Source organism: Hoplias malabaricus, chromosome 7, assembly GCF_029633855.1.
Source record: "Hoplias malabaricus isolate fHopMal1 chromosome 7, fHopMal1.hap1, whole genome shotgun sequence".
In the NCBI taxonomy this organism is placed as follows: domain Eukaryota; kingdom Metazoa; phylum Chordata; class Actinopteri; order Characiformes; family Erythrinidae; genus Hoplias; species Hoplias malabaricus.
The window spans coordinates 9,430,772-9,447,884 of NC_089806.1; the positions used below are offsets into that span (position 1 = coordinate 9,430,772).

The 17,113-nt window shown below is 43.3% G+C and overlaps 1 protein-coding gene across 1 annotated transcript in view; it reads right to left on the reverse strand.

Annotated features, from left to right (window-relative positions):
- Positions 1-7,856: 7,856 nt before the first annotated feature.
- Positions 7,857-17,113, reverse strand: part of tmem121ab (transmembrane protein 121Ab) — a 77,154-nt gene continuing 67,897 nt past the window's right edge. Inside the window, exon 2 of the mRNA XM_066676125.1 lies at positions 7,857-10,696. Within this exon, the coding sequence (XP_066532222.1) occupies positions 8,647-9,600 (954 nt within the window). The 5' untranslated portion in view covers positions 9,601-10,696 and the 3' untranslated portion in view covers positions 7,857-8,646. The remainder of the gene's footprint in view (positions 10,697-17,113) is intronic.

Consider the following 17,113-nt stretch of genomic DNA (forward strand, 5'->3'; position numbering starts at 1 on the left):
GACAGAGGTCATTCTATGAGTCTCCCTTACTGGCAGCTCTCGTTTATGCAGATTTATACCCACTCAAGTAGACAGAACTCCGCTTTAAATTAATCTATTAAACCCAATGTGTGGAAAAAGCCAGCAGTTTCCTCTGAAATGCACATTATCTTTCATGAACTTATTGGTGTGTGTTTCCTGGCTGAAAATCCATAATCGTTTCTGGGCTAAATAATGGGATGGTAACACACCTCAAGGCCCACTCTCTGAAACCTTTAATTTTTGTCCTTGGTGGACAAATAAGATCTATTCATGCCCAGGGTGAGGATTTTTTTTTTTTTTTGCCCGGGCTCATGGACATTAACGCCTTTGCCCCCTCCGTTTAAAAATAATCAGTATCAGAGAAAGGTTATTAAGTTCTAATAGTCCCTCGATGCGCCTATCTAGCTAGAGCGTTTCAACAAGCGGAGCATAATTAATATTCGAGACTCATCCAAAGTCCCCTGACTACCTTTTGATGTGGAACAATTAAAGCTGCGGTGAACTTGAAGCTTTCATGTTAAAGAGAAGCGATCATTTGTCCTCATCAACATAATTACCGACATTACCTGTTTCTCTGGACGCGAAAATTACACCAAACGAGGCAGTGGAAACGCTATGGACCAGGAACCACAGAATATCACACGACACAGGATTTAAAGTGATAGTTTGGCTGCAAATCAAACAGACCTAGGTTCCAAGACATCTTCAGTGTCTGAAGTCTGCGTCTGTGCTCACTGTTCACAAAAACCGAACAGCTTCCCCAAAGGTACATTTTGTTGCTTGAGATAAGAGAAAAAAAAAAGAGGAAGCTGATCTCTGTGCAGTTGTTGCTGGACTTGTACTGAATTTGTATTGAAATCAGATTCTTCTCGGTTTAGGCCTGAGGACCACCAGAGTGTCCACTTGTAGTCCCAAACAGGTAGATTCTCCCACAACAGTTTGTAAAACATGCAATGGTAGGTTGATTGACTGAAATGGCTCACTAGTGAGTATATGATGGTCTCCCAGCCACTAGGGGGTGCAAAGACCAGGGTGAACTCAATGCTGGTCTCAAACCTGGAGGAATCTGAGGGTTGGACCAGAAAGTACACATTCTAATGTACATATTTCAGTGAACCCTACAAGGAAAAAACCCAAAAAACATGGAAAAGAATTGATAACCAGAGGGGGACTTTAAATTTGACCATGGCTGCCCACGACCTTACCATGTCCTAGATTCACACAACCTCCTGCTACAACCTCCACATAAACTTCAATGGCAAATCTCATAATGCACTACTGCATTCCGCATAGGGTTATGCAAAATGGCCCCCAGCATGCTTTGCAGTCACCCCAATAACAGACCTGTCATAGCTGTTGAAGTATAGCATAGTGGTAGTTCGGCTTGAGTTCAGCACTTCCTGTTGTGTTAACTCCCTCAAGAAAGAAAGCTACATTGTCCTGTCCTTCTTCAGCACTTCCACCATAATACTCCATTGTGTTCACTATCTGACACAGAGCGTACGGTTGTGTACATTCGCTTTTTGGCTGAAGTACTTCCTTAAAATTTGTGTGCAGGTTGTAATGGGAGGTTGTGTGGCTGGAGGACATGGTGCATGAGGGTGATTAATGTTGAAGACACCCAGCAGCATTAGTCACAAGCTGAACTGCAGCGTTAGTGTTGGCCATGGTCCAAGGCACACATTTGCAGCGAAAAAAAAATACTGATTTATGGCACGTGATATGAAGACGACGGCGCTTTAACTTCGTGTGAAGAGTGGTATTACAGCCTGAAGCTAACTGCCTCAGGATTAAATTACCTTTTTCTAATTCCGCAGTCTGCCATTGTACCGCAATCTATAACTCAAATGAAATGGGACATGCTTTAGACGCTTGATGTTTGCCATTGCATTAATCTTAATGGGTGCCAGTGGCATAGGGCTGTGATTAAAAGGATACTCCAGCATTTTTCAGCCTAATCTCTATGCACTGCATCTGTTTGGTTGCCTTGAATTACCATGGACAACAAATTTGATGTTCCTCCATGTTAATAGAAATGGACTGAAAGCATGTTGACTTTGAACTCCACTATAATAGAGCCCTCAGGGCAGGTGCTGGAGTCCGTAAACCCATTTTAAAATGTGGCAATGACCCTTCATTCATTTTTAATCAAAACAAACTTTAACCACAAGAGGTATTTCTGAAGATATTGTGAGGACTCAGAGTATGGGAGGAGCTTAGAAGCTCAAGGGGGAGCTCCCAGCATGCTCAGCGGCCCATTCTGTTGTTTAGAGGGTTATGTTGTTGTTTTGGGAGTACGTATGTGTGGGCTTGGTGTGGTTCTCCAACCTCCACAGCTTTCACAATATTCACTATATTTTGCTTTCAAAAGACGCTAATTTGAAAGCCTAAAAGACCACAGATATGGGTCTGAAAGGATGTGGAGTTGGAGAGAAACCTCTACTGACAAAAATAGACACAAAGGAAGAAAAGGAAAATCTAACTAGGAAACCTACTGCTGTGTCCCAGAACAATGAACTGGCCGCCCCTGAGCCCAGACCTGAACATCACATGCAGAGACTACGTGAATTCAAAGGCTCTCCTCGCTGAGAATATTCAATGAATGTCTTTGTTGTACACAGTGTGCAGAGTTTTAACTGGTGAATAAAACAGCAGTGTTTCTTTAAAGCTGCTTCATATCGAGTAGCAGCAGAAGTGTGGTTAGAAATAACAGTCAGAGGCTCTTTCACCTGGACGGACAGGAGGGAAATGGAGCTTGTAGAGCACAGCCGCAGGGCTCCAGGTTTCTGTTCCGTTTCTGCTCTGTAAGCACTGACACTGCCTTTGACTAAAGCACTGGAGCTTGGGGGGTCACTCCTGGGGTCTGGTCCATTTTAACCCACACAGCTCTGTTCTGCTGGAAAGAAGGAACTTCACCTGAACAAATTAATTCCCATTACACCACTGTTTCCCTCAGATCTCCACTTTACCACATATGTATACGACTGCTTTAGTTCTGAACTGAGGCTAAATCATTAGACACTTGCATTTAAACACGTAAACGTGGCCTTTCTGTTTGTATTTCCATGTATTTTTTGGGACACATTATACTTTAAGGCCTTCTTTTTTTTTCAATAAAGCACCAAGTACAAATTTCTAAACAGCTTTTCACTAACTTTTTCATTGTGGCCATTATCTGTAATAATAACACCATAAGCACCTCATTAATTTTGCTGCCACTGAACACTAAACCTAACGCTATTGCTGCTCAACATAAATCAAATCAAATCAAATGTATTTATATAGCGATTTTCACAACTGATGTTGTCACAAAGCAGCTTCACAGAATTCCAGTAAGACAAGATTTGACATGAAATGTAAAGACAAATGTAAAACCCTCAAGTGAGCAAGCCAGGGGCGACAGTGGCAAGGAAAAACTCCCCCAGCTGAGGAAGAAACCTTGGGAGGAACCAAGGCTCACAAGGGGTGACCCATCCTCCTCTGGTCAATCTACTGGTGATGATAGTTAGTAGTCCATGAGAACTTCAGTGTAGGGACAGCTTCAAGGCACTTGGTGGTTGCTGGAGCGTGGGCAGCTGGTCTGAAGCGTGGAGGAGGATCTCGACAGTCATCCATCAGTGTCCAGACAGACAGGTGGGCAGTCGTTTACTCGGAAAGATGTAAAGGGATGGAATTAGTTTTGAACTGTTTTGTGTTTGTAAAGTAGAAAATATGAAAATTTCCAGAGTGTGGCTAATGACTCCGGCAGATCTGACTATGACAGCTTTAACTAAAAGGAGAGAACCAGGAGGACACACAGACACGGGAGCATCCTGAAACACTGGCATCCCTCCGCTCCACCGTCAACAAACCTGAGTGATCGCGAGAAGCGGCGGGACGACAGCACCAGCGTCTCAGTATACTATAATTCCCTGTGTCCATGGACCCCCCGGATCTGCCGCCTTTATCTATGGGGGAGCATTAGCTACCAAATGATAAACTAAACAAATGAGTTTTTAGCCTACATTTGAAGATTGCGACTGTGTCTGAGTCCCGAACATTTTTTGGAAGATCATTCCAGAGTTGGGGGGCTTTATAAGAAAAGGCTCTTCCCCCAGCTGAGGCCTTCTGAATTCTGGGAACATTTAAAAATCCAGTATTCTGTGATCTGAGTGAACGTGGAGGCTCATAATAGGAAATTGTATCTTGAAGATATTCAGGAGCAAGCCCATGTAGAGCTTTATATGTTAATAACAAAATTTTGTAGTCAATGCGGAATTTAACAGGCAGCCAATGAAGTGATGATAAAACTGGGCTGATATGTTCAAATTTTCTAGTTTTAGTGAGGACCCTAGCTGCAGCATTTTGAACTAGTTGAAGTTTTCTTAAATTGCTGCTGGTGCATCCTGACAGTAGTGCGTTACAGTGGTCAAGCCTTGAAGTAATAAAGGCATGTACTAATGTTTCTGCGTCCTGGAGGGATAAGGCATTTCTAATCTTAGCAATATTGCGAAGATGTAAAAAAGCTGTCCTAGTGATACTACCTATGTGTAGACAATGACCTCACCTCCAAATGCTTTTGTATACTTGTCAGCTTATAATACAGGTCCTTTCATCCATCCATCCATCCATCCATCCATCAGTTTACCAGACTAAACGAGGATAAATTGAGTTTTTCAGTGTTTAAACAGTATTTCTTGCAAGATAACATTAACATGACTTGAATTTGTGATGCAAACTGAATTGAAAAGGGGATTTATTAGCCTCTGATGATGGGAAAAAGAATGAGGAGACAAAAGAGAACCTAGAAATGAACTAGTACTAACCCTACACGTATGAACAGAGGTGGTAGAGAACACATAAGAAGACGAAACTAAAAGGCTACAGAAACAAACCACACATGAAACACTAGAAACACGTGATAGGAATAGAAAAAATCACAGGACAAGGACAAAGCATGACATAGCGACTAACCACTGAAAACTTTCAAATAAGGAACAATCATTCACTGTCTGTAACACTTATCCAGTTCAGGGTTGTGGTGGGTCGGGAGCCTACCTGGAATCATTGGGCGCAAGGCGGGAATACAACCTGGAGGGGGGGCCAGTCCTTCACAGGGCAACACACACACTCACACATTCACTCACACACATGGACACTTTTGAGTCACCAATCCACCTACCAACGTGTGTTTTTGGACTGTGGGAGGAAACTGGAGCACCCGGAGGAAACCCACGCAGACACAGGGAGAACACCACACTCCTCACAGACAGTCACCCGGAGGAAACCCACACAGACACAGGGAGAACACACCACACTCCTCACAGACAGTCACCCGGAGGAAACCCACACAGACACAGGGAGAACACACCACACTCCTCACAGACAGTCACCCGGAGGAAACCCACGCAGACACACGGAGAACACACCACACTCTTCACAGACAGTCACCCAGAGGAAACCCACGCAGACACAGGGAGAACACACCACACTCCTCACAGACAGTCACCCGGAGGAAACCCACGCAGACACACGGAGAACACACCACACTCCTTACAGACAGTCACCCAGAGCGGGACTCAAACGGTCCCTGGAGCTATGCGACTGAGACACTACCTGCTGCACCACCGTGCCACCAAAATAAGGAACAACACATTAATTAAAAAAATTGCCATTAAACTTTTAACTTAAATCTCTGAAGTCACTAGATGCTCTCTAAAGACCTTAAGAAATACATAATGCCAATGCAACACTAACAAGATGAGAATTTCAGTGACTACTGAATAGAGCTCAATAGGAAGAAGTAATAAATAAACATATGTAAGTAAATTATTTGAGCTCTACTAAACAAAAAAAAACAACAACACTAATATAGCTGAGATATTTGCATATGGACAGATATTTAGAAAATATGCATTTGGCCATCAATCCAAAGGTGTTAATGGCCTGTGAAATGTTGCAGATGGCGTGATACCTCATACCTAGAAAAGCGCTTTAATTTAATCCACTGTTCCTCGTTTCCAAACGCTTTAATCCCCCCGTGGCTCCTGTTGGAATATCAGGAGGGAAGTTATTTCCATTTAAATGGATGAGTTCCAGCTCGCGCTCTGGCGCTGTGACAGTAAGTGAAATTACTGTTTTGTAGGACAGTGGCTATTGAAGTGGATCAGGAAAACAGTGGACGAAATGGCCATTCGGCATGGCCCGCTGATTGTGGAGGGCAGGGGAGTTAACGCCTACTGAAAAATATAACCCTGCTTCAAATATCCTCGTGGCACTGAATTAATGCTGTTGGAATTGAATACAGGACGTTAGGGAGTGAGTTTTCTACTAAAAGCCATATCTAATAATAACTCTCCCATAGCATTGCCACATATTTTAGCATTTTAACAAATACCACTCCTTTTTAAGTGGACATGTTATAAAAAGAACCTGTTGTTCATTGCATTAGCACATGAATTTGTGGATCTGGAACCCATCCAAATACACACAGTGAAAGAAAGACTGAACACTGCTGTGTGGCTTGATTTATGTGGTATTTTGACAAAAGCAGGGCACAGTAATGTGAAAAGGGGTAGAATATGTCCCACATTCCATGCTAACTAGAGTATTTTGGAGAACCATTATGGCTTTTTAGACATTTAGTAAAGACCCGTTGATTTCTGCAAATGAAAAATATTAGATCACAGGGGGTAGGTCCAAAATAATGAGAAAGACACTTCTCTAGTGCTTCCAGAAGGTGTAGATACGTCAGTGAGTGTGAATAGGGTTAGCAGTGTGAACAGTATTCAGACATGGACTGTACTAATGTCTTTGCTGAAGGAGTGACTGTAAAACTCATACATACCAGAAAAAAAATATGTTAATGTCTGTTATAAGCTACAAATGTCCAAGTTTAATTCAGAATAGCTCTATATTCAGAAGCCCCAATATTTGTTTAGCGCTAACATGCTATTACTGTTATAATAAAAGGCTGCTAACAGAAATTTGCTTTAATACCACGGTGGGTTTCCTTTAATTCCCTGCAGTGATATATTATCTTTGGTATGAGTTGTAGAGTTCTAATCATGCATCATCTGTATCCTGATCTCTCTAATGCTCTCATGGCTGAATGCAATCAAATCAAACTACCTATTAGCTGGTGTCCAGAGGGAACGGCAGCTGGGCAGCTGTCCACACACGTTGGTCACATAGTGTATCATTTCCATAGGCTCGGCTAGAGCTAAATCCCGTTCACATAAAGTGGTCTGTGCATTAGCCCCTGCTCCAGATAATTCTGCTCTCCCAAAGCAGCTGCTATAAAATATTCCTGCAGCCACTGACCCTGCAGAGGGAGGCACAATTCATTTCATGATGATTTATGAATGGCTTCCTGGGAAAGCTGGGAAAGGTTAGCTCCTGATGCGGATACAGGTAATTTATTTGCTCAAGTTTTGCCATTTCCTTTTTCCCTTTTTTCTCTCTCTCTCTGTCTTTTCCCAAGCCATTTGTTTCAGACATAGTTTAATCAAACATTTGTGACATGTACCACATTTAGCCTGCGCTGACAATAGCAATTTAAACTGGGAAAAGACGACAGTGTCTGTCACAGTATCCTCCTATGGATATTTCATAATAGAACATAATTACCAGCCGTTATTACTCAGTACCTGCAAACCAAAGGAAGGACTATTCATTTTTTTATTTATTAATTTTTTTCTTGTGGGCTATCAATCATTCGAACACCAGGATTAAGTGCTCTTTTTTATTAAACACACTTAAACAGAAAAGGTAGAAAGTAAGCACACTGGCACATATAGTAATAATAATAATAATAATAATAATAATAATAATAATTCTTGTTTACATATGTCATTTTAACCAAATAATTTCATCAAGTGCATTTACTGACTTCAAGGCTTTTTGTGAGGGAATGTACATCAAGATATATTTTTTCCCACTCTCTTTTCTATATTCATACTCTTACAATCCCTTTTTTTCATTAAAGAATCCCCATACCGGCCGACACAGACTCCTGTATGTACAAGTGTATGCACGTACATGAATGTATACTGCTGATTCTTGGGTTTTTTTCCTCCAAGGTTTGGTCATAAACACAATATCTTGACAAAAACATTCAAAATAGATGCATTCTCTCAGCACAAATTGCTTTCTCACTGTTTCTGTCCCAGGCCCCTGAAAACTCCATCCACCTCTCCAGAGCTAATTTAAAGAGATGCTAATATCTGCTTGTGAGTCGTGTAGTCAGCAAAAGGAAAAGCAGCATTAGAAAAAAAAATCCCAAGTTCCCAAGAGTTCTTGAAGTGGGAGGTGTGTTGAGCTGCTGTCACTCAGCCGTTGCTGAGTTACTGAAAGAAATGTATTCACGCTGGCGAACTACAGCACTTCAGTCAGTAGAAATCTCTATCCTTTAGCTTTTTGTTCCTGTAATTGAGGTTCAAATAGTCTCCTCCTGTCAATATTGCCTCCATATAAGATCTTAGTCCAAACTGAAATGATAGATACTTAAAAACTGGTATGAGCAAGTTCCACAACACACAACCAGTCATTAAAAAACACTGCTAGCAGATGCCGAGTCCCTCATGCATTCCTAAAGTCCGAGATAGTGCCTCAATCCTCATTGAATCGTTACGACAGATTACTTGGTCATGTGTCGATAATCTCTTGCACTGGTGTAGGTTCATGTGGAAGGCTTGTTGCGTTTGGTAGAGCTTGTCCATGTCCCACCGAGTTCTGCTGGATCTCCATGGGAATGCCAGCTGCATTCTCTCGTGCCACTGGAAATTCCTTACACTGCTTCCGATACTCCAGGAAGGTACACGCCTTGGTGGCGATCGCCACCACGTTTTTGCCAACGAAGATAGTGGAGACGCGGCTGTCCTGAAAGAGCACCATGTTGACGCCGCGTATGAGGATGGTGACCACATTGATTGTGACCAGACTTAGCATGGGATACAGCATCATCTTCTGAGGAGATACATGTTCTCCCTGCACGCTAATCTCGCTCAGTGACACGCACGGGAGGATCAGCAGTAGGATGTAGCAGTAGAAGAACATTAACCCTTCGGCCCAAATGGGTAAGCCTGTTCGCTGGGGTTCCCAAAGGTTTGCCTGGATGTCTAGAAGGTCCAGCAAGTCCAGCGCCACCCAGAAGAGCCTTCCTCTCATGTCCTCTTTCTTCCGAAACGTCCGAACATACTCCATGCTGTCCAGTGCCACCAAGACCAGATAGAGTCCTGGGACGCAAATGGACAAGAGCAACGTCAAAGCCTTCCGTGCAACCGTTTCAAGACTCTTGCGGTCCGCCTTGCAATTCTGGAAGACGAAGTAGAGCTTAATCTCCAGGACGAATATATAGAGGAACCAGAGGATCATGGCGTAGCCCCGGCGTGCCGTCCGGACTTCGGCCCCCACCCAGACGGCTACATAACGGAGGACTATGAGGAAACACACGTCTCCTACCAGGACGATGATGCAGACGCCGATTTTCCGTGGCCCCTGATTCTGCTCTACCAGGTAGGCGTCCATGAAGGCCATGCTAGTCATGATGACGATAGTGGTGAGACAGACGTGCCGTTTGTCCGGTGGTGGCAACACCATGGCTAGGGCCACCACCGTTAGCGACAAATCACTGTTGCGTGGTCCCTGGCCTTAGGGAGTCCAGTTTCAATTACTTTACCCACTTTCCTTTTACTCTAGTTTGCTTGGCTGTGGGCTCGCTCCTTTTGTGTAAAAGCTGTTTCCCATTTCTGCAAATACGTTACGGTAAATTGAGGGACTGCTTTTTATATATCTAATCCTTGAGAGTGAGCATGACTATGAGAGTCATTTGTCTTTCTTGCCAAGTAGAGGACAGAGTCAAATGGATTTTTATTTCTGCTGCAGTTATAGTAATTCTGGTTTTGGGGGTGAAAAAGTTGGCCCTAGATTACAACAGTACTGAGACATTCAGGGTTTTTTATTTTGTTACAATGGGGGCTTTGTTTCTTGAAGAGACCCAGCAATTCCAGTTTGAAGCACTAGAAAATGAATTTCAAGTTCAGGCGGAGGCTGAGACTGAACTGCTTTGCAATGGAAATGCAAGTGTGAGAGAGGAAAGCCAAGCTGGGTTTTGGCAGGTGATTCCTCTCTGGCTCACTGAATGGAAGAGGCTATCTGCTCATTACTCACTGAGGTTCCATTGATCCTGCTCGACTACGGAGACTATGGGCCAACCACGTCTCAGCGTTTATGGATAAAATGCCATGATTTTCCCGCATCCGGAGCGAATGCTGAGAGAATGAGGGGAAATCCTTAGTAGGTTTATACCAGTGTGCGTGTGGCTTTGAGGTTATAAATGGCTGGCTGTGTCAAACGAGAAGCAAGCCAAGAGCGAATGCGTGTAAGAAAGACATCCGCTGAGTCAGTGGCTTGACTTATCAGGCCGTTTCCAGGAAATATAGGCGAGGCGTTCAGGCTGTAGGTCCAGCAAAATGACCGAGCAGTCTCTGAATGTCAGTGTATATTAAGTCCGGAGACTTGCGTGCGAGGGATTGGGCGGCAGAGGTGGACAACTGACTTTGTAGAGCAGCCATTCATCACCCAGATGCCGAGACAGCAGCTCCGAAGGCCAGAGTTCATCCATGGCACCCACAAGGGGAGGCTCTCTCACCGGACTTCACTCTCATCCTCACCCCCCTCGATCGCCCAACGTGGCCTGGAAGAGAGAGAGGAGAAAGAAGCGTGTCAGCACAAAGCTGATAATAATGGCTCACTGCCAAAGACCTACGCTGCACCAGGGTCATTCTGTTACACTGCAAATCTGGCTTCTCCCAGACATATTGACCATGATTAATCATATATGTAAAGGACCAATTTATTGATTTCGTATTCCTAACAATGTTGTGCATGGATAAAACTGCCTCTCACCATGTTCACCACCAAGCATTACTGGCTGTGATGTCCCTCAACACTAGGGCTATGGAGCAGTTGAACTGCATTCTCTGAAGTGATGGAGTCAGAGTGATGTTTGTGATTAGCACCTGACCTTACTAATGTTCATTCACCTGTTTTCAACAAATATTTGAACACACATTTATTAATTCATTCATTTAATCATTTGCATGAACATTTAATCATTCAAAGGGCAGACTGTTCTCTCCAAGATTTTTGAAAACTCAGAGGAGCTAAATCTGGGGTCACACTCAAATTCATGACATTGAAGATAGTGAGGTTCTCTGCATCTGTTCCCAATAGGAAAGTGGACAAAGAGGAAAGAACTCAGAGGAGGGATGTGAAACGGAGACCTGGGCCAGTGGACACTGGCTATGGCTGCAGACAGCGGTGAGACCCAGTAACAGCTCAACAGAGGAGGTGCAGGGCTTGCTGCTGAGGCTCACTGCTCTCCAAACCTTGCTCTTCAGCTTCTACATGCTATAACATTACTACTGTATATGTGCGCTATTTAGTTCTACAATTACAGACTGTAGTCCATCTGAGCTCTGGGTCCTGTTCCACAATGGTCAAGACCACCACAGGGCAGGTTTGATTAGAGTAGTGGATTTTTAATGTTTTTTGGTGGTGGATTAATCTCAATCCAGCAGTGACCCTGAGGGGGTTTAAAACTCCAGCAGCTCTGCTGTGTCTGATCCACTCATACCAGCCGCAAACATGTATGATCCATACCGGCTCTGTGGGGGTCTTGACCATTGAAGAACTTGGTGAAATGGGCAAATTAAGAATGCAGAATAACAGATGGACTACAGTGTGTAATCGTAGACCGGCAAAGTGCTCCTGTGTGTGTGTGTTTCAAAACTCATTAAAATCTTCCTCCGTTCTCTGTAGCAATATCAAGAAGACTTGGTCTTTTAGAAGAATCAGAGTTTGCTTTTGGTGGAATATTTGATGCCGACTCTGTCATTATGAATATTATGCATGGGCTCAGTGACTCGTAAATGTTAAAACGATTTGAAAGCCAATGAGAGGGCAGCTGATCCTCAGAGCTTCCAATATTTCTAGCTGTTGACCTTTTGGCAGCTGTGGAGTTCTTTATATCCTCAGAACTGAGTCTTGACGTAGCATCGCAAGGCACTGATGAGTAAAAATGGTCCGACTTTTCCAGAAAAGGGTTTTCTTCAAGTGAAAAGTTCTCTGTGTGAAATACTTAACTTCTGAAAAGTGCTTTATACTGGAAGCCATCCAGATTGTGCTCCCACACAGTCATTTACACTTACAGTTAAAGTGAGGTGTGTGCGGAAAAAAAGCCCTGCAGTCTCCAGAGCACTGATGCATGCCAATACAGTGGCATTAATTATAGCCTGCTATGCAGGTGGATGGGTGGAAAAAACATGAGAACCACTGCTCTGGAAGATTATAGTCCTTTCTGGGACTTGTACAGCTATAGCACAGCCAGACTCACAGCTTAACGGCTTGAAGTTTGTTGACATCTTATTGACCTTCCTTCTGAACTCAGTTGTAATCAAAGGTATTAACAGACATATTTGACACATAGTAACCTACAGGAAGAAGGTAATTTGAGGTTGTGATTGCATTCAACCACATGGCAGTCCATGCTCGTGCTGTCAGGCACTGAGGTTGGATGTTGAGTTCATCACACACACGCTTACCCTGCTTTTGTGCCACACATTTGTAAACCATGAACACACTTTAAAAGTTACTGAATTCACTCGCTATTACACGTGTCTACAAACTTTTGGACACTTGTAGCACACATTCTGCAGTATGTACATTTTTATAACACAACATATAATGCTATAACAGAGTCAAGTGCAGCGTTAGAGATTACAAACCATTCCTAACATGTCCTAACATTTAAAACACAAGTCATAGTTTTAAATTGTGACATCTTACACAGTGAAGGGTTCATGGAACTGTGCTGTGAATCCATCTCCTGCTGAAAACACGCATGCATCATTAGCTCCAGAAGCTGCCAGAGCTTTACTTTTTAAACAGAGAGCTTTTAAAGAATTGCTTAAAACACTTTCCTTACAGATAAACACTGCTGTTGAAAAGCGTGGGCTCAGGAACCGTTATCACACTTCAGCAGCTTTAGAAGTCACTTGTAGCTCTTAAGTCAAATGTTAGAAACTAGACTCCAAAACGTAAACCAAGATTTGTTCACCGGTTTATGACAAATAAATAGTTATATGTTTACACAAGGAGGAACATTGCTGTGAGAATTTGATTGTATTCAGTGAGGTCAGGTGCTGGTGATAGATGATTAGTTCTGATCACAAACTCAACTCCAACTCAATCCAAAGGTATTGGCTAGAGCCCTGTCACTCCAGACAGCACAGTTACACTGCTCCACAGTCCTGTGCTGAAGGACACACGGTATTGACCATAATGACCTTAAGCTAATGGGCTTTCATATTTTCCTGTGGAGATTATACAAGCTGCGTGTGCAGTTATCTCCGGGTGCTGAACTCATTCACTGTAAAGAATGTCTACAGACATAAGGCTCATTTTTTTCATGGTTATTTCTGTTTTAAATGCTGTAACTGTTACTGTTCACACATTTCCACATCTTTTACACTGACGTGGATGTTAAGCAATACATCTAACAGAGGGCACCACAGAGGGTCAGACGTTTCTGACAACAAAAAACATGGCACTGATGGAAGAGGTGGGGGTCTGTGTGGACAGAGGAATCTTTTCACTAATGTCCCCAGTGAGAGAAATTGGCCACAAATATAATTTCCAGTGCTTTCAGACATCAGCCAAGGCCTTCGATAACTTGTTTCACTCGGTGCCCCCCAAACTGGCACTGTGCGGCTCACAGTTCATGACTTGCTTGAACTATGGCTATACTGCCCCTGTGATTTTCAGAGGTACTGCACTGTTTTGTCAGCATCTGTAAGCAAATGTACAAATACAGACAAAAATGAACACCGTGTATGGACAGAAGGCCCTGTTCATATACGAATCAATATCCTTGTTTAACACTGAGCATAAATGAGCCGTCAAGGTGTATGTCTATGTATGTTTTATACATGCGCACACAACTGCAGATGTTCCAGATGTTTGCATAGTTGATCGCTTGGAATGTAACTGGATTCCCGCATTCTCTACGAATGTTTGGGTATGTAGTGTAGTGTACTGAAGAGCTATTCGGTCAGTACCATTAGATCAAGGTGTTTTGAATGTGTAACGTCACAGTTAGGAATCACATCTGAATGCACAATTAAAGGCTGATTTATTCTTTGACTGAAAGCAGAGCCTATACTGTAGACTATGCAAGAGCCCTGTGTGCAGTTTAGTATATGGTGTCTGCAGTAGTTGCTCTGCAGTTACACCACTGCACCAGTAGGGCTGAATTTCAAACACTTTGTTCTACACTGTGTAGTACACAATGTAGTGGTGTAAGTAGTAGTGCCAGGAAAGAAATAAAAACAAAAATCAGCATGTTATTCCCACATGAACAGGAGGCGTCCGTATTTTTACTTTGTTCCACCTTTTTATTTATCCCCGACATCCACACCTGAGGAAATCTGCTGAATTTGCTGTTGTCGGCAGTCTCTGTAGTGTGGAGCAGAGGAGTTCATGTTTCTGTACTTTTTCAGTTCAACTTAAACCACGTCCGTCCAACTGACTAGTTACAGTTGTTGTGTTCTGCGTTGATGTGACACGTAGTTTCTAGGGAGCTACGCTGTACGCTCAGTGCAGAATCATAAATTGGGCTTTAGTGTTCGGAACCTCAAGAGGAGACATGAGTGTGGAAATAGAGAAATCCAAAATGAAAAAGAAGAAGTGAGAGTGCAACAACACAGGAAATACAAACCAAACGCAAACAAACCAAAAGTATCAGGCAAATAATACTCTAAGGTCTGGAAACGGGTCAAAATACCTAGAGGAAACACAGAAAACATTTAGCAAGACACAACACATGAAAGTAGCAATACTATACAATGTGATTAAGGGGTTTAAATAATCACTCCAACAGGTGAAGCTCCTCAATACACTGAGACCTGGTGCTCCCCCAAAGAATCCTGGGAGTTGAAGTTCACAGGTAATAGGACTGTGTGATATAACAGCTGTTTCTCAATACAAAGTACTTCAAGTTTAAACTATCATACTTGGTTGCAGGGAGGACACACTGATCTCCACAGAGACAATGATTGGAAGTGGAACTCAGGCACACACAGGACCACCAAGGTGCTGCCAGCTATTTATTATCAATTTACTGCATTTTTACAATTTCCTTTTTGAGTGAGTGTGTGTGTGTGTGAAAATTGTGAAACCTATACAATATTAGCACAACTTCACAATCATTTTGTACATTTACCTGCAACTGACGAGTTAAGTAATACTTTTCAAAACTGTGACACCAAACTTTTAAACATTGGCAAGATTCACAGAGAACTTTTCCTACATTAGGTTTAAACTTCATTAAAGCAAGAAAAGGGTGCCCTGAAAATGTGACTGCGACCCTCCGTTGTCTTAGAAAGTCTTAAATTCTTCTCATTTGCTCGGATCAAATGAGCTCATGCTGCTGTATCCTTAACTTTAATCACTCAAGCTGCAAACGTATTGAACCAGGCTCAAAGGCCAGTTAGGACTGATCTGTTTAAAATTCTCACTGTGACCTGCTGGAGTTTATCTGCCTGCCAGGGTCTCCAGACGTCTAATCAACACACTCAACCGACTCTGACATTTGCAACCATTTAATGCAAATAATGAGTAGACACAACACACACCCAGCCAGACTCACTGAGGCCAATCAGCACATGAGTCTCAGCCACAGACGCTGATATCTGTAGTGAGTTTACCGGATGGCTAACTGCATTTCAGTGTACATTGTTCTGTACTAGTCTGATGTAGGTAGAGAGTCTATAGCAAAGACTACCACCTTCTATACATCATACCATAATTGGCTGTTGATTGGTTGGTTTACATTTAGGAAGAGGTTATTGGCCACATTAATTAGAAGTGGTGAAAGGTACCAAGGGCGGCACGGTGGTGCAGCAGGTAGTGTCGCAGTCACACAGCTCCAGGGGCCTGGAGGTTGTGGGTTAGATTCCCACTCCGGGTGACTGTCTGTGAGGAGTTAGTGTGTTCTCCCTGTGTCTGCGTGGGTTTCCTCCGGGTGCTCCGGTTTCCTCCCACAGTCCAAAAACACACGTTGGTAGGTGGATTGGCGACTCAAAAGTGTGTGGGAGTGAATGTGTGAGTGTGTGTTTCCCTGTGAAGGACTGGCGCCCCCTCCAGGGTGTATTCCCACCTTGCGCCCAATGATTCCAGGTAGGCTCTGGACCCACTGTGACCCTGAACTGGATAAGGGTTACAGATAATGAATGAATGAATGAATTATGTATCTAACAGTAGGTTTGAAGGGCAGGGCAAATTTATTTCCATAGCGTCTTTCATACACTGTCATTAAACGTTTTTTACAGATGAGAAAACCCAACGACAAATTCAAATTTAAAAACATCATCACCAGGACATATTCTACCCCTTTTCCACACATGAACACAGTTCTGGGTTCTTAATGAATTGTCCAATCGGCCCTGAACAAAATGACCGGTTTCAGCGCCTGTTCCTTTAAATGAGAATGAGCCACAGTTCAGTTCACTGCGAGAGCCCAGGAGTGAGGAGCGAGGAGTCTCTTTCTTTCCCGTTGTTTTCTCTGAATTCATTCAGTGCTCTTATTACTCCACGCTAGTCTCTCGCATAAACACGGGTCCAGCGCTGTGATTGTAGAGACTCCGACGAGGAGGCGGCCTTCACACAGCCTCATATTAATGTTATCATCCAGACTTCTGTACCTCATCCAAGCCACGCAGCTTGTGGTTTGACCTGTTTAATGACGGGGGAAACACTTGAATGTGAATTGTGAAACATGCTGCAGCGACAGATGACTAGCTCAGTGTCGGTGTGCGCCGGGTGCTGTCACTCCACTCATGTGGCGATCTGTAGTGGTCCGTGTTTCATTAATTGCTTTGCGACCATGTCTTGACATGACTGAGCTGACGGGCAGAGAAATGAGGTTTAAGCTGCCCATCTGCTTCCTCCACCCACGGTTAATAAGGCTGCGACCAAAAAAAACATCCGTCCTTGGCTCTGCGGCTGACGGAGCGCGCACACACTGTACAGCTCAAATAAGCTGCTTCAACAC